Source organism: Rutidosis leptorrhynchoides, chromosome 2 (assembly GCF_046630445.1).
Source record: "Rutidosis leptorrhynchoides isolate AG116_Rl617_1_P2 chromosome 2, CSIRO_AGI_Rlap_v1, whole genome shotgun sequence".
NCBI classification, from domain to species: domain Eukaryota; kingdom Viridiplantae; phylum Streptophyta; class Magnoliopsida; order Asterales; family Asteraceae; genus Rutidosis; species Rutidosis leptorrhynchoides.
The window spans coordinates 72647246-72669840 of record NC_092334.1 but is presented as its reverse complement, the minus strand read 5'-3'; the positions used below and the strand labels follow the sequence as shown (position 1 = coordinate 72669840).

At 34.4% G+C, this 22595-nt stretch overlaps 1 protein-coding gene across 2 annotated transcripts; it reads right to left on the bottom strand.

The window, feature by feature from the left end:
* Window positions 1–20094: 20094 nt before the first annotated feature.
* Window positions 20095–21990, bottom strand: LOC139891009 (uncharacterized). Of its 2 annotated transcripts, XR_011773507.1 has the most exons (6): window positions 21791–21990; window positions 21518–21599; window positions 21258–21419; window positions 20764–20885; window positions 20349–20430; window positions 20095–20169 (listed from the first exon to the last, which is right to left on the bottom strand). XR_011773507.1 is itself a non-coding variant. In XM_071873939.1 (4 exons), exons 1-4 carry the CDS (start codon window positions 21983–21985, stop codon window positions 20812–20814), a joined length of 513 nt encoding a protein of 170 aa, XP_071730040.1. In that variant the 5' UTR covers window positions 21986–21990; the 3' UTR covers window positions 20661–20811. The 2 variants fall into 2 exon arrangements, 1 of the variants encoding a protein (XP_071730040.1); XM_071873939.1 differs by lacking the exons at window positions 20095–20169; window positions 20349–20430 and having other exon boundaries at window positions 20661–20885.
* Window positions 21991–22595: the final 605 nt, after the last annotated feature.

Below are 22595 nucleotides of genomic sequence, written 5' to 3'. Positions count from 1 at the left end.
CATGTATAGAAACAAGTTAGAAAGATTGCATAATCAATTGGTTAAGTTTGACAAAAAGTCAAACTTTAGTCGGACAAAGTCAACGAAAAAGTTAACATGTTTGGGTCGGGTCCCGAACAAATTTTCTATGCTAATTATTCATATATAAGTATATTAAAACAAGTTTCATGTGAATCGGAGGTCGGTAGCTAGTCAAACATTTCACGTGAAATGGGACACGGAGGTCAGAATCTGTCCAGGTTGTTCTGCGCGCCGCGCGGGGTGAGGTGCGCGCCGCGCCACCTGCTGTTCAGCTATTTTCCTGTTTTTCAAAGATATGCACGAACCAAAACCAATTCTAACACAACACTTGACCCGCAAATACTTATAACGCTTATCATACATCGTTGGAAAGGTGTTTTGACGAGGAATGCAACTAAACACATATCATCAATCAAACTTCCACTTATAACAACCAAAAACCGCAATTAATGTTCCTCATTCAATGCATACAAGTCATAAATGCCATTTAATGATTCGGTAACCAAATTACATGAACAATATGCCGTTTCGAAGGTAATTAAGCATACAACACAACCTAACACTTACAATTAGCATTTCGTGTCATTTAAAGCATCAAAAGTCCATTTCTAGTTCATGAAACCCTAACTCAAATTCACCAAATTTCATAATCAAGTTTAGAAGGTTTATTTAACCAAACCATACATCATAACGAAGCTAGTAACACTTGGAATAAGATTAAAACATGAACTCTTAGCATCAAACAACATATGAACACTCAAAACTCAAGATTAAGCATGTGAACTTTCAATATGAACTAGTTACATCAAAATAGCAAGAACAAACATACAATCACATAATCATACTAGACTTGAGCCATAGACACCAATTAACAACCTTTTAACTCAAAAATCTCAAGAACACATAAAATTAGTGATTTTAGAAAGTTACCCAAATGCAATGAGATTGGTATGGAATCGAAGAGGAGATCACGAGGAGGTCAAATATGTAATTTGTTTGGCCCGAAGCTTGATCGATTGAATATGGATGAAGATTTGCTTTTTGATGAATTTAAAGAAAATATGAAAGTAGAGAATAAAAAGAGAAAAGAAAATGAAAAAATGGAGGTGGAAGATGGTTGACTAGTCAAGTGCTAGTCACCATTTTGGGGTTTTGGCAAAACAAGTCCCTCGAGTCGTAGTCGGGTGCGTTAAATTACCTAAACGAGATAATTTGAAACGCGTATTAACGGGAGATGTTATAAACATATAACGGAGTTTAAAATAGTTAAACGGAAAAGTAAACGGAAAAAGGCGGGATGTTACACAGCTGACCAATTTTCTACCTAACAATTGACATCCACCAGAAGTGCTCTTTCTGTCTAATTTGCAACCTGCATAGTCTGCATCTGTGTAACCAATTAGATCAAACCCTGAGTCTTTGGAGTACCAAAGACCCAGGTTAGGGGTACCTTTTAAGTACCTAAAAATTCTTTTCACAGCTTTAAAATGAGACTCCCTAGGATCTGATTGGTAACGTGCACAAAGACATGTAGCAAACATTATATCAGGTCTACTAGCAGTTAAATATAGCAAAGATCTAATCATACCTCTATAGGTTGATTGACAAGTGAGTTTTCCAGATTCATCTTTACCAAGCTTTTTCAGAAACACTCATTGGAGTTCTTAAAGTAGAACAATTTTTAAAACCAAATTTAGTTAACATGTCAGAAATATAATTACTTTTGTTAATAAAAATGCCTTCAGAACTCTGTTTAATTTGCAACCCCAGAAAATAGTTTAAAGTACATAAATTGCTCATTCTATACTCTTCAGACATAATGTCAGAAAACCATTTTCTTAAAAGTGGATTAGTAGACCCAAAAATAATGTCATCAACATAAATTTGAACAAGTAACACATCACCTTTGTCCTTTTTGATAAACAAAGTCTTGTCAATGGCTCCTTTGGAAAAATTCTTTTCTAGAAGAAATGTTGACAAGGTATCATACCAGGCTCTGGGAGCTTGCTTCAGACCATACAATGCTTTCTTCAATCTGTAAACATGCTTAGGAAATTTCTTACTTACAAAACCAGGAGGTTGTTTCACATACACCTCTTCTTGCAATTTACCATTCAGGAAAGCACTCTTCACATCCATTTGAAACACCTTGAAATCTTTGTGTGCAGCATATGCCAGAAACAGCCTAATAGCTTCAATTCTAGCAACGGGAGCAAAAGTCTCATCATAATCTATCCCTTCTTCTTGTCTATACCCTTGAGCAACCAATCTTGCTTTATTTCTGATCACAACACCATCTTTATCAACCTTGTTTCTGTAAACCCATTTAGTGCCAATTGCAGTTTTACCATCAGGTTTTGGAACCAACTCCCATACATCATTCCTTTCAAATTCTGTCAATTCTTCAGTCATAGCCTCAACCCAATCATTATCAGCCAATGCTTCAAATACATCTTTGGGCTCAATTAGTGAAAGAAAACAAGAAAAGAAGCAGTAGTTTGCAATAGCAAAGTCAGACACAGGTGTCTGAGAAGAAGAGCTAGGTTTAGGCAAACCAGTAGGATCCACAACATAATCCTCAAGATGCTTTGGAGGAACTATATTTCTAGATGATTTTCTAGTAGGAACAACAGGATCCAAGATGGTATTTGATGTCTGATCACCCTCTTGAATAACAACAGATTCATCTTCTTGTGGAACTTCTTCTGTATAAGAATTAACTGCAGAATCATTTTTCAACCCAGACAAATCAGGTTCATCAGACTCAGACTCTGAATCCAGAGTCTGAACACTGTTTCCAGAAATTAAATTTGACAATTCACCAAGTGCAGATTGCTCAGAGCTGGATGACTGATCCATTTCTATGGAACTTTCATCAAAAGAAACATTAATGGATTCTTCACTCTTCATTCTCCTCTGATTATATACTCTATAAGCTTTAGATACAGAAGAATATCCCATGAACACACCTTCATCAGATTTTGGCCTCATCTTTTCAAGCTGATCTCTTTGATTTAAAATATAACACTTACATCCAAATACATGGAAGTAATGAATAGTAGGAACCTTTTTATGGTATAACTCATAAGGAGTTTTGCCATGTTTCTTCACAATCAAAGACCTGTTTTGAGTATAACAAGCTGTATTAACAGCTTCTGCCCAGAATCTAAGTGCAACATTTGATTGGCATAGCATAATTCTGGCTGCTTCAATAAGTGTTCTATTTCTTCTTTCAGCAACTCCATTTTGTTGTGGAGTTCTAACAGCATAGAAATTTTGACCAATCCCAGACTCTTCACAAAAGTCAATTAGAGTAACATTTTTGAACTCAGTGCCATGATCACTTCTCAATTGTTTAACAAGAACACCTTTTTGAACCTGCTCTCTCTTGATCAAATTGATGATTTCTTCAGGAGCATCACTTTTTGCAGCTAAGAAAATAACCCAAGTAAACCTAGAATACTCATCAATAATTACCAGAGTATATCTTTTCCCACCCAGACTACTAGTGTTCATTGGACCAAACAGATCCATGTGTAGCATATGAAGTGGATCACTAATAGTAGCTAGGGTTTTTGAGGAAAACTTTGTTTTGGTCTGTTTACCCATAATACAAGCAGAACAAGGTTTATCTTTCTTGAAAGATTGTTGAGGCAAACCTCTAACAAGCTTCTTTTTGGAAAGCTCATTAATGTTTTTGAAATTGAGATGAGACAACCTTTTGTGCCAGAGCCAATTAAGTTCAGGAACAGTCTGAGAATACATACATGTTTCAATTCCAACATCAACAGAATCTAGATCCAGCATATACACATTTTGAACTCTCCAGGCTACAAGTGTTGGCCTTCCTTTTGGATCATAAATAATACCAGCTTTCTTTCTTATTCTAATCTCACAATCTTCATCAGCAATCTGACTCACACTTAGCAGATTATGCTTCAACCCTTCAACTAGAGCAACTTTCTTAAATGAAACACTTCTAGCTTTAACAGTATCATAACCAATAGTCTTTGCAACAGAATTATCACCATATCTTACAGAAGGACCTTTTTCTTCAACAAACCCTACTGAAATGTCCCGTTCTTATTGATTAAAAACGTTCCATATTAATTGATTTCGTTGCGAGGTTTTGACCTCTATATGAGACGTTTTTCAAAGACTGCATTCATTTTTAAAACAAACCATAACCTTTATTTCATAGATAAAGGTTTTAAAAAGCTTTACGTAGATTATCAAATAATGATAATCTAAAATATCCTGTTTACACACGACCATTACATAATGGTTTACAATACAAATATGTTACAACAAAATAAGTTTCTTGAATGCAGTTTTTACACAATATCATACAAGTATGGACTCCAAATCTCGTCCTTATTTAAGTATGCGACAGCGGAAGCTCTTAATAATCACCTGAGAATAAACATGCTTAAAACGTCAACAAAAATGTTGGTGAGTTATAGGTTTAACCTATATATATCAAATCATAATAATAGACCACAAGATTTCATATTTCAATACACATCCCATACATAGAGATAAAAATCATTCATATGGTGAAAACCTGGTAATCGACATTAACAAGATGCATATATAAGAATATCCCCATCATTCCGGGACACCCTTCGGATATGATATAAATTTCGAAGTACTAAAGCATCCGGTACTTTGGATGGGGTTTGTTAGGCCCAATAGATCTATCTTTAGGATTCGCGTCAATTAGGGTGTCTGTTCCCTAATTCTTAGATTACCAGACTTAATAAAAAGGGGCATATTCGATTTCGATAATTCAACCATAGAATGTAGTTTCACGTACTTGTGTCTATTTTGTAAATCATTTATAAAACCTGCATGTATTCTCATCCCAAAAATATTAGATTTTAAAAGTGGGACTATAACTCACTTTCACAGATTTTTACTTCGTCGGGAAGTAAGACTTGGCCACTGGTTGATTCACGAACCTATAACAATATATACATATATATCAAAGTATGTTCAAAATATATTTACAACACTTTTAATATATTTTGATGTTTTAAGTTTATTAAGTCAGCTGTCCTCGTTAGTAACCTACAACTAGTTGTCCACAGTTAGATGTACAGAAATAAATCGATAAATATTATCTTGAATCAATCCACGACCCAGTGTATACGTATCTCAGTATTGATCACAACTCAAACTATATATATTTTGGAATCAACCTCAACCCTGTATAGCTAACTCCAACATTCACATATAGAGTGTCTATGGTTGTTCCGAAATATATATAGATGTGTCGACATGATAGGTCGAAACATTGTATACGTGTCTATGGTATCTCAAGATTACATATTATACAATACAAGTTGATTAAGTTTTGGTTGGAATAGATTTGTTACCAATTTTCACGTAGCTAAAATGAGAAAAATTATCCAATCTTGTTTTACCCATAACTTCTTCATTTTAAATCCGTTTTGAGTGAATCAAATTGCTATGGTTTCATATTGAACTCTATTTTATGAATCTAAACAGAAAAAGTATAGGTTTATAGTCGGAAAAATAAGTTACAAGTCATTTTTGTAAAGGTAGTCATTTCAGTCGAAAGAACGACGTCTAGATGACCATTTTAGAAAACATACTTCCACTTTGAGTTTAACCATAATTTTTGGATATAGTTTCATGTTCATAATAAAAATCTTTTTCTCAGAATAACAACTTTTAAATCAAAGTTTATCATAGTTTTTAATTAACTAACCCAGAACAGCCCGCGGTGTTACTACGACGGCGTAAATCCGGTTTTACGGTGTTTTTCGTGTTTCCAGGTTTTAAATCATTAAGTTAGCATATCATATAGATATAGAACATGTGTTTAGTTGATTTTAAAAGTCAAGTTAGAAGGATTAACTTTTGTTTGCGAACAAGTTTAGAATTAACTAAACTATGTTCTAGTGATTACAAGTTTAAACCTTCGAATAAGATAGCTTTATATGTATGAATTGAATGATGTTATGAACATCATTACTACCTTAAGTTCCTTGGATAAACCTACTGGAAAAGTGAAAAATGGATCTAGCTTCAACGGATCCTTGGATGGCTCGAAGTTCTTGAAGCAGAATCATGACACGAAAACAAGTTCAAGTAAGATCATCACTTGAAATAAGATTGTTATAGTTATAGAAATTGAACCAAAGTTTGAATATGATTATTACCTTGTATTAGAATGATAACCTACTGTAAGAAACAAAGATTTCTTGAGGTTGGATGATCACCTTACAAGATTGGAAGTGAGCTAGCAAACTTGAAAGTATTCTTGATTTTATGAAACTAGAACTTTTGAAATTTATGAAGAACACTTAGAACTTGAAGATAGAACTTGAGAGAGATCAATTAGATGAAGAAAATTGAAGAATGAAAGTGTTTGTAGGTGTTTTTGGTCGTTGGTGTATGGATTAGATATAAAGGATATGTAATTTTGTTTTCATGTAAATAAGTCATGAATGATTACTCATATTTTTGTAATTTTATGAGATATTTCATGCTAGTTGCCAAATGATGGTTCCCACATGTGTTAGGTGACTCACATGGGCTGCTAAGAGCTGATCATTGGATTGTATATACCAATAGTACATACATCTAAAAGCTGTGTATTGTACGAGTACGAATACGGGTGCATACGAGTAGAATTGTTGATGAAACTGAACGAGGATGTAATTGTAAGCATTTTTGTTAAGTAGAAGTATTTTGATAAGTGTCTTGAAGTCTTTCAAAAGTGTATGAATACATATTAAAATACTACATGTATATACATTTTAACTGAGTCGTTAAGTCATCATTAGTCGTTACATGTAAATGTTGTTTTGAAACCTTTAGGTTAACGATCTTGTTGAATGTTGTTAACCCATTGTTTATTATAACAAATGAGATGTTAAATTATTATATTATCATGATATTATGATATATAATATATCTTAGTATGATGTATATACAGTTAAATGTCGTTACAAGGATAATCGTTACATATATGTCTCGTTTCAAAATCATTAAGTTAGTAGCCTTATTTTTACATATGTATTTCATTGTTAATACACTTAATAATATATTTACTTATCATTTAACATAATTAACCAAGTGTATCAATATCTTAATATGATTCATATGTACCTAGTAAGACGTTGTTATAACGATAATCGTTATATATATCGTTTTCGAGTTTCTTAAATTAATAGTCTCATTTTTATGTATATAACTCATTGTTAAAATACCTAATGAGATACATACTTATAATAAAAACATGTTAACTATATATATAACCATATATATGTCATCGTATAGTTTTTACAAGTTTTAACGTTCGTGAATCACCGGTCAACTTGGGTGGTCAATTGTCTATATGAAACATATTTCAATTAATCAAGTCTTAACAAGTTTGATTGCTTAACATGTTGGAAACATTTAATCATGTAAATATCAATCTCAATTAATATATATAAACATGGAAAAGTTCGGGTCACTACACCTACAAGATGCTCTTTGCATCCAGTCATGTGTCTTGAGCAGCCACTGTCCAAATACCACAAATTACCCTGCTCCACAAGACACAAAACAAAAGAAAATGGTTAGTTTTTAAGGGGAACCCACTTTTTAGTGGGTTCAGTTGGAGTGCTCTTCACTCTCCAAACAAAAGCTTTGTTCCCAATCCAAATCAACTTGTCCTTAACTGTTTTCAAAACACTTTCACAAAGTTTAGGTTTCCATACCTTTTCAATTTTCTCAGGAAAACAAGATGTTCTTTTAACAAAAGGTTTTTCTTGACTCTTGATTTTTTTATTGAGTTTTGAAATTTTCCTTTTGAGTTTTTGAATAGTCTTTGCTTGTTTTGACCTTCTTTTAGTTGACCTTATTGGATCTGGACAAGTGTCACTATCAGAGGATGATTCAGAATCACTTTTGCTACTTGACTCTTGGGTGTCAGACTCTAGGTCAGAACATACACTTTCACTTTTAGAGACTAAACTGTTAGAGTCTGAAGATTTCAAGAGTTCAGACTCTAGTGGATTTCTGCATTCAAGTATTATAGTCTCTGAGGGTTCGAGACGATCAACTATTACCCAAATAGTATCAAAACCACTTGCAGTCCTTGGCAATTTAGTGATGAAATCCATGGTAATGTTTTCCCATTTCCATTCTGGGATTTCGGGTTGTTGAAGTAGACCTGATGGTTTCTGATGCTCAGCTTTGACCTTAGAACACGTCAAACATTCTCCTACGTATTTAGCAACATCGGCTTTCATACCCGGCCACCAAAAATATTTCCTGAGATCCTTGTACATCTTCCCCGTTCCAGGATGTATTGAGTATCTGGTTTTATGAGCTTCTCTAAGTACCATTTCTCTCATATCTCCAAATTTTGGTACCCAAATCCTTTCAGCCCTATACCGGGTTCCATCTTCCCGAATATTAAGATGCTTCTCCGATCCTTTGGGTATTTCATCCTTTAAATTTCCCTCTTTTAAAACTCCTTGTTGCGCCTCCTTTATTTGAGTAGTAAGGTTATTATGAATCATTATATTCATAGATTTTACTCGAATGGGTTCTCTGTCCTTCCTGCTCAAGGCATCGGCTACCACATTTGCCTTCCCCGGGTGGTAACGAATCTCAAAGTCGTAATCATTCAACAATTCAATCCACCTACGCTGCCTCATATTCAGTTGTTTCTGATTAAATATGTGTTGAAGACTTTTGTGGTCGGTATATATAATACTTTTGACCCCATATAAGTAGTGCCTCCAAGTCTTTAATGCAAAAACAACCGCGCCTAATTCCAAATCATGCGTCGTATAATTTTGTTCGTGAATCTTCAATTGTCTAGACGCATAAGCAATCACCTTCGTTCGTTGCATTAATACACAACCGAGACCTTGCTTTGATGCGTCACAATAAATCACAAAATCATCATTCCCTTCAGGCAATGACAATATAGGTGTCGTAGTTAGCTTTTTCTTCAATAACTGAAACGCTTTCTCTTGTTCATCATTCCATTCAAATTTCTTCCCTTTATGCGTTAATGCAGTCAAGGGTTTTGCTATTCTGGAAAAGTCTTGGATGAACCTTCTGTAGTAACCAGCTAGTCCTAAAAACTGGCGTATGTGTTTCGGAGTTTTCGGGGTTTCCCACTTTTCAACAGTTTCTATCTTTGCCGGATCCACCTTAATACCTTCTTTGTTCACTATGTGACCGAGGAATTGAACTTCTTCCAACCAAAATGCACACTTTGAAAACTTAGCGTACAATTCTTCTTTCCTCAATACTTCTAACACCTTTCTCAAATGTTCACCGTGTTCTTGGTCATTCTTTGAGTAAATAAGTATGTCATCAATGAAAACAATGACAAACTTGTCAAGGTATGGTCCACACACTCGGTTCATAAGGTCCATGAACACAGCTGGTGCATTAGTTAAACCAAACGGCATGACCATAAACTCGTAATGACCGTAACGTGTTCTGAAAGCAGTCTTTGGAATATCATCTTCTTTCACCCGCATTTGATGGTACCCGGAACGTAAGTCAATCTTTGAATAAACAGACGAGCCTTGTAGTTGATCAAATAAGTCGTCGATTCTCGGTAGTGGGTAGCGGTTCTTGATGGTAAGTTTATTCAACTCTCGGTAGTCGATACACAACCTGAATGTACCATCTTTCTTCTTGACAAACAAAACAGGAGCTCCCCATGGTGATGTGCTTGGTCGAATGAAACCACGCTCTAAAAGTTCTTGTAATTGGCTTTGTAGTTCTTTCATCTCGCTGGGTGCGAGTCTGTAAGGAGCACGAGCTATTGGTGCAGCTCCTGGTACAAGATCTATTTGAAATTTAACGGATCGATGTGGGGGTAATCCCGGTAATTCTTTCGGAAATACATCGGGAAATTCTTTTGCAATGGGAACATCATTGATGCTCTTTTCTTCAGTTTGTACTTTCTCGACGTGTGCTAGAACAGCATAGCAACCTTTTCTTATTAGTTTTTGTGCCTTCAAATTACTAATAAGATGTAGCTTCGTGTTGCCCTTTTCTCCGTACACCATTAAGGGTTTTCCTTTTTCTCGTATAATGCGAATTGCATTTTTGTAACAGACGATCTCCGCTTTCACTTCTTTCAACCAGTCCATACCGATTATCACATCAAAACTCCCTAACTCTACTGGTATCAAATCAATCTTAAATGTTTCGCTAACCAGTTTAATTTCTCGATTTCGACATATATTATCTGCTGAAATTAATTTACCATTTGCTAATTCGAGTAAAAATTTACTATCCAAAGGCGTCAATGGACAACTTAATTTAGCACAAAAATCTCTACTCATATAGCTTCTATCCGCACCCGAATCAAATAAAACGTAAGCAGATTTATTGTCAATAAGAAACGTACCCGTAACAAGCTCCGGGTCTTCCTGTGCCTCTGCCGCATTAATATTGAAAACTCTTCCGCGGCCTTGTCCATTCGTGTTCTCCTGGTTCGGGCAATTTCTAATAATGTGGCCCGGTTTTCCACATTTATAACAAACTACATTGGCATAACTTGCTCCAACACTACTTGCTCCGCCATTACTCGTTCCGACACCATTTGTTCCTTTCGTTCTATTAACCCCTGGTCCGTAGACCTCACACTTCGCCGCGCTATGACCATTTCTTTTACACTTGTTGCAAAATTTGGTGCAGAACCCCGAGTGATACTTTTCACACCTTTGGCATAGCTGCTTCTGATTGTTGTTGTTGTTGCGGTTATTATTGTTGTTGGGATGATTGTTGTAGTTGCTGTTGCTGTTGTTGTTGTTGTTATTGTTGGGCCGTTTGTTGTAATTGCGATTGATGTTGCGATTGTTGGGATAATTGTTGCGATTATTGTTGTAATTGCTGTTGTTGTTGTATTGGTGATTCTTATCACCGTTTTCCTCCCACTTTCTTTTGACTTGCTTCACATTGGCCTCTTCAGCAGTCTGTTCTTTAATTCTTTCTTCAATCTGGTTCACTAGTTTGTGAGCCATTCTACATGCCTGTTGTATAGAGGCGGGCTCGTGTGAACTTATATCTTCTTGGATTCTTTCCGGTAATCCTTTCACAAATGCGTCGATCTTCTCTTCCTCATCTTCGAATGCTCCCGGACACAATAGGCACAATTCTGTGAATCGTCTTTCGTACGTGGTAATATCAAATCCTTGGGTTCGTAACCCTCTAAGTTCTGTCTTGAGCTTATTGACCTCGGTTCTGGGACGGTACTTCTCGTTCATCAAGTGCTTGAATGCTGACCACGGTAGTGCGTACGCATCGTCTTGTCCCACTTGCTCTAGATAGGTATTCCACCATGTTAACGCAGAACCTGTGAAGGTATGCGTAGCGTACTTCACTTTGTCCTCTTCAGTACACTTACTTATGGCAAACACCGATTCGACCTTCTCGGTCCACCGTTTCAATCCGATCGGTCCTTCGGTTCCATCAAATTCCAAAGGTTTGCAGGCAGTGAATTCTTTGTAGGTGCATCCTACACGATTTCCTGTACTGCTAGATCCAAGGTTATTGTTGGTATGTAGCGCAGCCTGTACTGCGGCTATGTTTGAAGCTAGAAAAGTACGGAATTCCTCTTCATTCATATTCACGGTGTGTCGAGTAGTCGGTGTCATTTCCTTCAAAATAGTCAAATGGAACAAGTTAATCATACAGAATATTAAGAGTAGTTAATAGTATTTCGTAGCATGATATGAACTCATTTATAAAAGCTTTTTCTTCATATTAGCGTTTTATAAGTTTAAATTCGGGTAGTACCTACCCGTTAAGTTCATACTTAGTAGCTAATATACAATTCAACTACTACAATTCTATATGAAAAACTGATTATAATAATATTTCGCGTTCAAACTTTTATACAATATTTTACAAACTTACAATACCGCTTATTTTACATAAAGCATGAAATATAGCACACAATAACTTTGATACAAGATAGTTGTGAAGATAATTCTAGCTAGTACACAAGTCGTTCAGCAAAGGCAATAAAGACACGTAATTCATACGTCCAGAAACAAGTCATGCATTCTGGTTTTACTAGGACTACTTCCCATCCTTGGTCTTGTGCAACATAACCGTTATGGCCGTTGATAAGACAGCGTGTTGTAACGTCGTCAAAGGGACGAGGGTTACGTAATGTCCAACAGTCCCGTAATAATCTAAAAACCTCATTTCTTACCCCAATTACCGACTCCGTCACTTGTGGAAACGTTTTGTTTAATAGTTGTAGCCCGATGTTCTTGTTCTCACTTTGGTGAGAAGCGAACATTACTAATCCGTAAGCATAACATGCTTCTTTATGTTGCATGTTAGCCACTTTTTCTAAATCACGAAGTCCAATATTCGGATATATTGAGTCAAAATAATTTCTTAACCCGTTGCGTAAAATAGCATTTGGGTTCCCCGCAATATATGCGTCAAAGTAAACACATCGTAACTTATGGGTTTCCCAATGTGATATCCCCCATCTTTCAAACGAAAGTCTCTTATAAACCAAGACATTCTTGGAACGTTCTTCGAATGTCTTACAAACTGATCTCGCCTTAAATAGTTGTGCCGAGGAATTCTGGCCGACTCTAGACAATATTTCATCAATCATGTCTCCGGGTAGGTCTCTTAAAATATTGGGTTGTCTATCCATTTTGTGTTTTTAAACTGTAAAATAGACAAGAGTTAGATTCATAAAAAAAATACTTATTAATACAAGCAATTTTTACATATATCATAAAGCATAAGAACGCTATATTACATATATTACACCACACGAATACAACTATCTTATTCCGACTCGCTCGTTTCTTCTTCTTCGGTTTTGGTTCGTTTTGCCAAGTTTCTAGGGATATATGATGTTCCCCTAATACGAGCCGTCGTTGTCCACATTGGTTTAGAAAAACCTGGTGGTTTAGAGGTTCCCGGGTCATTGTTACAACTTAAGAACTTCGGGGGTTGACGATACATATAAAGTTCATCGGGGTTGGAATTAGATTTCTCTATTTTTATGCCCTTTCCCTTATTATTTTCTTTTGCCTTTTTAAATTCAGTTGGGGTAATTTCTATAACATCATTGGAATTCTCGTCGGAATCCGATTCATCGGAGAATTGGTAATCCTCCCAATATTTTGCTTCCTTGGCGGAAACACCATTGACCATAATTAACCTTGGTCGGTTGGTTGAGGATTCTCTTTTACTTAACCGTTTTATTATTTCCCCCACCGGTTCCGATTCTTCTTCCGGTTCCGATTCTTCGTCCGGTTCCGATTCTTCTTCCGGTTCCGACTCTTCTTCCGGTTCCTCTTCGGGAACTTGTGAATCAGTCCATGAATCATTCCAATTTACATTTGACTCTTCATTATTATTAGGTGAGTCAATGGGACTTGTTCTAGAGGTAGACATCTATCACATAATATCAAACACGTTAAGAGATTAATATATCACATAATATTCATATGCTAAAAATATATAGTTTCCAACAAAAATGTTAAGCAATCATTTTTAAAGAAAACACGGTCGAAGTCTAGAATCACTAATGCATCCTAACAAACTTGATAAGACACACTAATGCAAATTTTCTGGTTCTCTAAGACCAACGCTCGGATACCAACTGAAATGTCCCGTTCTTATTGATTAAAAACGTTCCATATTAATTGATTTCGTTGCGAGGTTTTGACCTCTATATGAGACGTTTTTCAAAGACTGCATTCATTTTTAAAACAAACCATAACCTTTATTTCATAGATAAAGGTTTTAAAAAGCTTTACGTAGATTATCAAATAATGATAATCTAAAATATCCTGTTTACACACGACCATTACATAATGGTTTACAATACAAATATGTTACAACAAAATAAGTTTCTTGAATGCAGTTTTTACACAATATCATACAAGTATGGACTCCAAATCTCGTCCTTATTTAAGTATGCGACAGCGGAAGCTCTTAATAATCACCTGAGAATAAACATGCTTAAAACGTCAACAAAAATGTTGGTGAGTTATAGGTTTAACCTATATATATCAAATCATAATAATAGACCACAAGATTTCATATTTCAATACACATCCCATACATAGAGATAAAAATCATTCATATGGTGAAAACCTGGTAATCGACATTAACAAGATGCATATATAAGAATATCCCCATCAGTCCGGGACACCCTTCGGATATGATATAAATTTCGAAGTACTAAAGCATCCGGTACTTTGGATGGGGTTTGTTAGGCCCAATAGATCTATCTTTAGGATTCGCGTCAATTAGGGTGTCTGTTCCCTAATTCTTAGATTACCAGACTTAATAAAAAGGGGCATATTCGATTTCGATAATTCAACCATAGAATGTAGTTTCACGTACTTGTGTCTATTTTGTAAATCATTTATAAAACCTGCATGTATTCTCATCCCAAAAATATTAGATTTTAAAAGTGGGACTATAACTCACTTTCACAGATTTTTACTTCGTCGGGAAGTAAGACTTGGCCACTGGTTGATTCACGAACCTATAACAATATATACATATATATCAAAGTATGTTCAAAATATATTTACAACACTTTTAATATATTTTGATGTTTTAAGTTTATTAAGTCAGCTGTCCTCGTTAGTAACCTACAACTAGTTGTCCACAGTTAGATGTACAGAAATAAATCGATAAATATTATCTTGAATCAATCCACGACCCAGTGTATACGTATCTCAGTATTGATCACAACTCAAACTATATATATTTTGGAATCAACCTCAACCCTGTATAGCTAACTCCAACATTCACATATAGAGTGTCTATGGTTGTTCCGAAATATATATAGATGTGTCGACATGATAGGTCGAAACATTGTATACGTGTCTATGGTATCTCAAGATTACATATTATACAATACAAGTTGATTAAGTTTTGGTTGGAATAGATTTGTTACCAATTTTCACGTAGCTAAAATGAGAAAAATTATCCAATCTTGTTTTACCCATAACTTCTTCATTTTAAATCCATTTTGAGTGAATCAAATTGCTATGGTTTCATATTGAACTCTATTTTATGAATCTAAACAGAAAAAGTATAGGTTTATAGTCGGAAAAATAAGTTACAAGTCATTTTTGTAAAGGTAGTCATTTCAGTCGAAAGAACGACGTCTAGATGACCATTTTAGAAAACATACTTCCACTTTGAGTTTAACCATAATTTTTGGATATAGTTTCATGTTCATAATAAAAATCTTTTTCTCAGAATAACAACTTTTAAATCAAAGTTTATCATAGTTTTTAATTAACTAACCCAGAACAGCCCGCGGTGTTACTACGACGGCGTAAATCCGGTTTTACGGTGTTTTTCGTGTTTCCAGGTTTTAAATCATTAAGTTAGCATATCATATAGATATAGAACATGTGTTTAGTTGATTTTAAAAGTCAAGTTAGAAGGATTAACTTTTGTTTGCGAACAAGTTTAGAATTAACTAAACTATGTTCTAGTGATTACAAGTTTAAACCTTCGAATAAGATAGCTTTATATGTATGAATCGAATGATGTTATGAACATCATTACTACCTTAAGTTCCTTGGATAAACCTACTGGAAAAGAGAAAAATGGATCTAGCTTCAACGGATCCTTGGATGGCTCGAAGTTCTTGAAGCAGAATCATGACACGAAAACAAGTTCAAGTAAGATCATCACTTGAAATAAGATTGTTATAGTTATAGAAATTGAACCAAAGTTTGAATATGATTATTACCTTGTATTAGAATGATAACCTACTGTAAGAAACAAAGATTTCTTGAGGTTGGATGATCACCTTACAAGATTGGAAGTGAGCTAGCAAACTTGAAAGTATTCTTGATTTTATGAAACTAGAACTTTTGAAATTTATGAAGAACACTTAGAACTTGAAGATAGAACTTGAGAGAGATCAATTAGATGAAGAAAATTGAAGAATGAAAGTGTTTGTAGGTGTTTTTGGTCGTTGGTGTATGGATTAGATATAAAGGATATGTAATTTTGTTTTCATGTAAATAAGTCATGAATGATTACTCATATTTTTGTAATTTTATGAGATATTTCATGCTAGTTGCCAAATGATGGTTCCCACATGTGTTAGGTGACTCACATGGGCTGCTAAGAGCTGATCATTGGATTGTATATACCAATAGTACATACATCTAAAAGCTGTGTATTGTACGAGTACGAATACGGGTGCATACGAGTAGAATTGTTGATGAAACTGAACGAGGATGTAATTGTAAGCATTTTTGTTAAGTAGAAGTATTTTGATAAGTGTCTTGAAGTCTTTCAAAAGTGTATGAATACATATTAAAACACTACATGTATATACATTTTAACTGAGTCGTTAAGTCATCATTAGTCGTTACATGTAAATGTTGTTTTGAAACCTTTAGGTTAACGATCTTGTTGAATGTTGTTAACCCATTGTTTATTATAACAAATGAGATGTTAAATTATTATATTATCATGATATTATGATATATAATATATCTTAGTATGATGTATATACAGTTAAATGTCGTTACAACGATAATCGTTACATATATGTCTCGTTTCGAAATCATTAAGTTAGTAGCCTTATTTTTACATATGTATTTCATTGTTAATACACTTAATAATATATTTACTTATCATTTAACATAATTAACCAAGTGTATCAATATCTTAATATGATTCATATGTACCTAGTAAGACGTTGTTATAACGATAATCGTTATATATATCGTTTTCGAGTTTCTTAAATTAATAGTCTCATTTTTATGTATATAACTCATTGTTAAAATACCTAATGAGATACATACTTATAATAAAAACATGTTAACTATATATATAACCATATATATGTCATCGTATAGTTTTTACAAGTTTTAACGTTCGTGAATCACCGGTCAACTTGGGTGGTCAATTGTCTATATGAAACATATTTCAATTAATCAAGTCTTAACAAGTTTGATTGCTTAACATGTTGGAAACATTTAATCATGTAAATATCAATCTCAATTAATATATATAAACATGGAAAAGTTCGGGTCACTACACCTACAAGATGCTCTTTGCATCCAGTCATGTGTCTTGAGCAGCCACTGTCCAAATACCACAAATTACCCTGCTCCACAAGACACAAAACAAAAGAAAATGGTTAGTTTTTAAGGGGAACCCACTTTTTAGTGGGTTCAGTTGGAGTGCTCTTCACTCTCCAAACAAAAGCTTTGTTCCCAATCCAAATCAACTTGTCCTTAACTGTTTTCAAAACACTTTCACAAACTTTAGGTTTCCATACCTTTTCAATTTTCTCAGGAAAACAAGATGTTCTTTTAACAAAAGGTTTTTCTTGACTCTTGATTTTTTTATTGAGTTTTGAAATTTTCCTTTTGAGTTTTTGAATAGTCTTTGCTTGTTTTGACCTTCTTTTAGTTGACCTTATTGGATCTGGACAAGTGTCACTATCAGAGGATGATTCAGAATCACTTTTGCTACTTGACTCTTGGGTGTCAGACTCTAGGTCAGAACATACACTTTCACTTTTAGAGACTAAACTGTTAGAGTCTGAAGATTTCAAGAGTTCAGACTCTAGTGGATTTCTGCATTCAAGTATTATAGTCTCTGAGGGTTCAACAGGATCTAATGATCTTACAAATGCATTAGTTAAAATCTTTTTGTCACCATCAAATTTTACAAAAGTGTCAGGTAAAATGTCAGGTTTGAATACACTAGGATCAACTTCCACATTATTGTTTAATATGTAGTTTTCACCTAGTATAGCCTTGACATCATTTGGAATTTGTTTGGCAATAGCATCAGAATTCTTTTTGGAAGATACACACCAAGATTTACAAATTGTTTCATAATATTTTGACCTTTTAATTGATCTTCCTAATTCAGTATTTAACCTTTTTGTTTCTTCTGTGCATGCCATTTTATAGGCGTCAAGTTCTGCCTCACATTCTTTTAATTCTTTAATTTTAGCATCTTTGTTTTCGATGATGTTTTTAAGATCAAAAACTTGTGTTCTTAACCTATCAGTATCTTCTAAGCACCACTTAAAGTCAAGTAACAAATACTGAAACATTCTCACTTTTTCATTATCAAGAATGTTTACAAAATTTTGTACCTTATAGGCAGAAACTTTATTACAAGTAGAGTCTTTATCCATCTTTTCAATAGCTTTCAAATCTTCCTCAAACTTGCTAGAACCACTATCCCTTTCAGTTATAGCCATAAGACACTTATCCTCTTCCTCATCAGATGATGAATCTTCATCCTCCCATGCTTCTGTGTACAAAGCCTTCTCCTGATCTTTGTTCTTTGACTTTTCTGCTTCACTATTCAACTTCATGTACTTGAGCTTATACTTTCTTGCCTTGTCAACAGACTTGTTGGTATTTGAACCTCCTTCACTCTTAGACCAGCAATCTGTAGCTATGTGACCTATCTTTCCACACTTAAAACATTTAGCTTTCTTTGGATCAAAAGTACTCTTACCTTTACCCTTCTTATAACCAAACCTTTTCTGCTCAATCCTTTGAGTCAAAAGAGCCACCTGCCCTTCCAGATCTTGAATCTCCTCATCTTCATCAGAATCACTATCATCATCAGAAGTTTCATCACTTTCAGATTCAACCTTGCTAGAATAACTGGAGAATAATTGCTTATTCTTCTTTGTGGTAGCCACCAATGCAGCTTCTGGATCTTTAACAACCTTCTTAGCATTAATCTTGTTCTTTAATTGTGTTTCTTCAAAATTTGATAGTATGCCAAACAGCTCACTTAATTCATAGTTGTCTATCTTCTCACTGATTACCATGGATGTAATCACAGACTCAAAATTTGAAGGTAACAATTCAATGAACTTTTGACACAATACCTGTTGTGTTTTCTCTACGCCAACACTTCCAAGATCATTAATTAGAACCTGAAATCTTGAATGGAGATCACTCAAAGATTCTTTAGGCTGAGCAGCAAAGTATTCATAACATCTTATCAGATTCTTCTTCTTCTGAGTCTTAACAACTGTGACTCCTTCATAGTCATTAGGCAAAAGATCCCACATAGCTTTTGCAGTTTTGGCATGACTTATCTTTCTAAGAATCGGAACAGTAACAGCATTGCCTATAATACTCCTTATCTTGCTATCAAGCTTGAATTTTATGGCTTGTGCTTCAGTCCATCTATCTCTTGGAGTTTCACGAAAATAAGCAGGTTGTGCAGCAACATTATCTGTGGCAGGAACAGCTTCAACCATTGCACCAGGTATAATAGGTCCTGTTGTGAGGACTTGCTCAGCATCTTCATGAATGGAACCCAGAAACCAAAGAACTTTCAGTTTCCATGTTGCAAAGTCTGTGCCATCGAATATTGGCACACCTTTTTCAGCCATAACTGGGGTTGGAATGGTACTGGTAGACATCTTGATCAATATATGGATCGTTTTAAAAGATTACCAAGTTGGATTTACACCTTTCCCGCTCTGATACCGGTTATTAAATCACAGTATTTGATCTATGAACACCAGACTTTCAATTGAATAATAAATATAAATTATAAGAACAATAATTGAGAGAACACGATATGAAGATATATGAAAGACAATGTTAATCGTGCAAAAGGTACATCACAAGGCTAAACCGTAGCCTCTATTTATACAGTTTTAAAACCAAATCTGAAGATTTGGTTTCCTAAACAACTTTACTAATAATAAGGAAAAGATAAACTCTAAACTTAACAAATCTTCAAATCACTTCAAAAGTTTATCTTCTGGAGATAAGGCAGAATCAAAAACGTATCTTCTAAATATTTAAACATATCTCCAAAATCCTCCTTATCTTTGCCATCAAGAAAACCAAAAACGTTGACTTCACCAAACATCAGAGTCTGCAACTTCAGACTCTAAAAACTTCATACTCTAAAAACCTGCAAAATGTTTTTGACTCATCAGATTATTTTTCCAACAAAGATTAACAAGGAGCTCCACTATTTTTTCATAAAGGGAAAAGAAAAACAACATAAATTACCTTTGAAGTCCCATAGTTTTCACAAACCCATTGGAAATTAAGTGCTTCTTCATTTATAATAACAAATAGGAAAAGCTTGTGCTTAATAAGCTGATATTAGTTGAGTCTGATACTGATACATACATTAAAGATTATTACCGACAACATATATATTAACCAAACGACGTATGGTGTAGATATTGCAGCACTTTAACTTTCATATTATTATGCCTAAATATGTTCAGTGGACGACCAAAAGGTTTATAGTTTCTAAATATTGACATAAAGAAATCATTTTACAAGATTATTTACCTTATAGAATATATGTGTCTAATCCCATTCAATATATGCCTGCAACAGTAGAAACACTCCTTGGTACAAAGAGGAATTGTACCTAACATAACAGCACATTTAACCAAATAATCTGTCAGCTAAAGGTATAATATACATCCAAATACTTCCACTTACTCTTTGGCTGCTGCAAAAGTTTACGACATTTCCATATACAATAATAAATCTTTAGCTTTAAAAAAGAAAGAAAAATAAGGCATCAATCGCAGTGTATAGAATGCTAGACTGCTTGTTTTTGGGTATTTTCTGTGGTTGATTATCAAATAAAGGCAAATTAAGCGGTAATAGTAAAGAGACTTTTCTTAACAAAATCGAATATATTAACAGTAAATTGTACATACACTGAAGTACAAACATTTACAGCACAAATGCTTACAACATTCTAAGTGAGCATCTGTCTAGAAAACACTGATCCGGCTGCAACTTAATTGATAGTCTTTTGGTTTCTTCTCAGACGATCCAGCACGTACTTTTCGCCTGTAAGGTACTCCACCAACCCTTTCGAGTGATGGAAATTTGAGTTAGAAAAATCAAGATAACAAACAAGTACATCAATGTTCATTTTGTTACATGAAAACATTTTAACAGGTCAATGGACTTATGCAACTGTTTGACTATTTGTTAAATGTCATTACTCTTTACCGTCCTCAAATGAACGTTAATTGACACTATTTAAACAAGCCAAAAGGGTAATGTTGCAATCGTCATGAGATAAAAGATAAATATGCCTAAGAATTATGTCAACGGAACTGATTAGGCATAATTTAAGTCATGTATGTTAGGGATGTGCATACGTATATGTATTATGTATCATAATTAAAGCATCCTAATATAATCCAGGATTTTGTTAGCAATGTAACAGCAACATACCATTCGTATAATGTCGACAATCGTTCTGACCAACAACCAAATCAGTATCCCAACAGCTGTTAAACTTTATTACTGCATCAACAACATCCACATAATTACAAGATCCTACCCTCCAACATCTCGTTTTCGGCAAGTTCTTCATCTTCCTTATTTGCACAACTCCTAAAAAAATAAATAAATAAATAAATAAATGACAAATTCAAAAATCTCATGCAATTATGCAAATGACTAACTATATTGAATTATGTATGTATATGCACCAGGTAATTTGCTTCCAGATAGAGCTGAAATTGCTGAATAAATATTTTCAGGATCTTGAGGTTGAAAATCAAACACCATTACCTACCAAACAAGCTATAGCAAATTACAAGATAACCAACAGCATAATTATAAAGTAAACAGCGTTGATATTATACAAGATTAAAATGACATAGAATTCAATAATTAATTAATATAAATAATTATAAGTATAAGTATATGTTGATGAATAGTTGGGATTAAAAAAGGATATAGTGGTAATAAAATATAAGAACCTGAGAAGGAAGAGTAAGAGCAGGGGAAGTAGAGAGGACCATGAAATGTTGCAAATCCCATGAAAGATTTAGAGAATAAGCGGTGGACATTAGCAACTGTGGTGGGCCCCTGCTGGCTCTTAACGGAACTGCCGCAACGAATAACACCTCACTTCCTTTCGCCGGTGACGGCAGCGTTAATCCCATACCACCCATCTTCCAGTTTTTCCTTTTTTTTTTTTTTTTTTTTTTTTTTTTCTTTTTCTATTTTTCAAAATGGGAACGTAACCCACGGGTTGACCCATTTTTGGGGTAAAGAGTTTTTGGGTTGACCCAATTCTGTTATTATTATTATTATTATTATATTATTATTATTATTATTATTATTATTATTATTATTATTATTATTATTATATTATTATTATTATTATTATTATTTATATTTATATATATACTAACTCACGTAAAACGCCACCCAATACGGACCTGCCAAGTACCCTAAATCAACTGTTATACTGTAGCGGTTACTGTAGCTTTTTTTGTTTTTTTTTTTTTTGCTTTTTTTTTTTGTGGAACCAACTAGACCACCACCACTTTCACCTAACCTTCTGCAACCAAAAATGCCGCCCTACTGCCACTACCATCTTCGTCATCCTTCTACCATCACCATCCACCAATAAAATTTCCTTCCATCACAGGATCTGATGCCCGTTTGTTCCTGATGATAGAGACAACCACGACGGTCACCGCCTTTGATTACCGCTGACGTCGACCACCTTAAGCCTCAAACAGACATAACCGACCATCGTCGGTTACTATCGGAAGA

Excerpts from the sequence above, each read along its gene's own strand:
- LOC139891009 (XM_071873939.1), bottom strand. The coding sequence starts at position 21,985 with ATGGGTGGTATGGGATTAACGCTGCCGTCACCGGCGAAAGGAAGTGAG. Across the intron at positions 21,420-21,517 it reads ATCTGGAAGCAAATTACCTG|GAGTTGTGCAAATAAGGAAG; the intron begins GTGCATATACAT and ends TTATTTTTTTAG. Across the intron at positions 20,886-21,257 it reads TTGTCGACATTATACGAATG|GGTTGGTGGAGTACCTTACA; the intron begins GTATGTTGCTGT and ends ATCACTCGAAAG.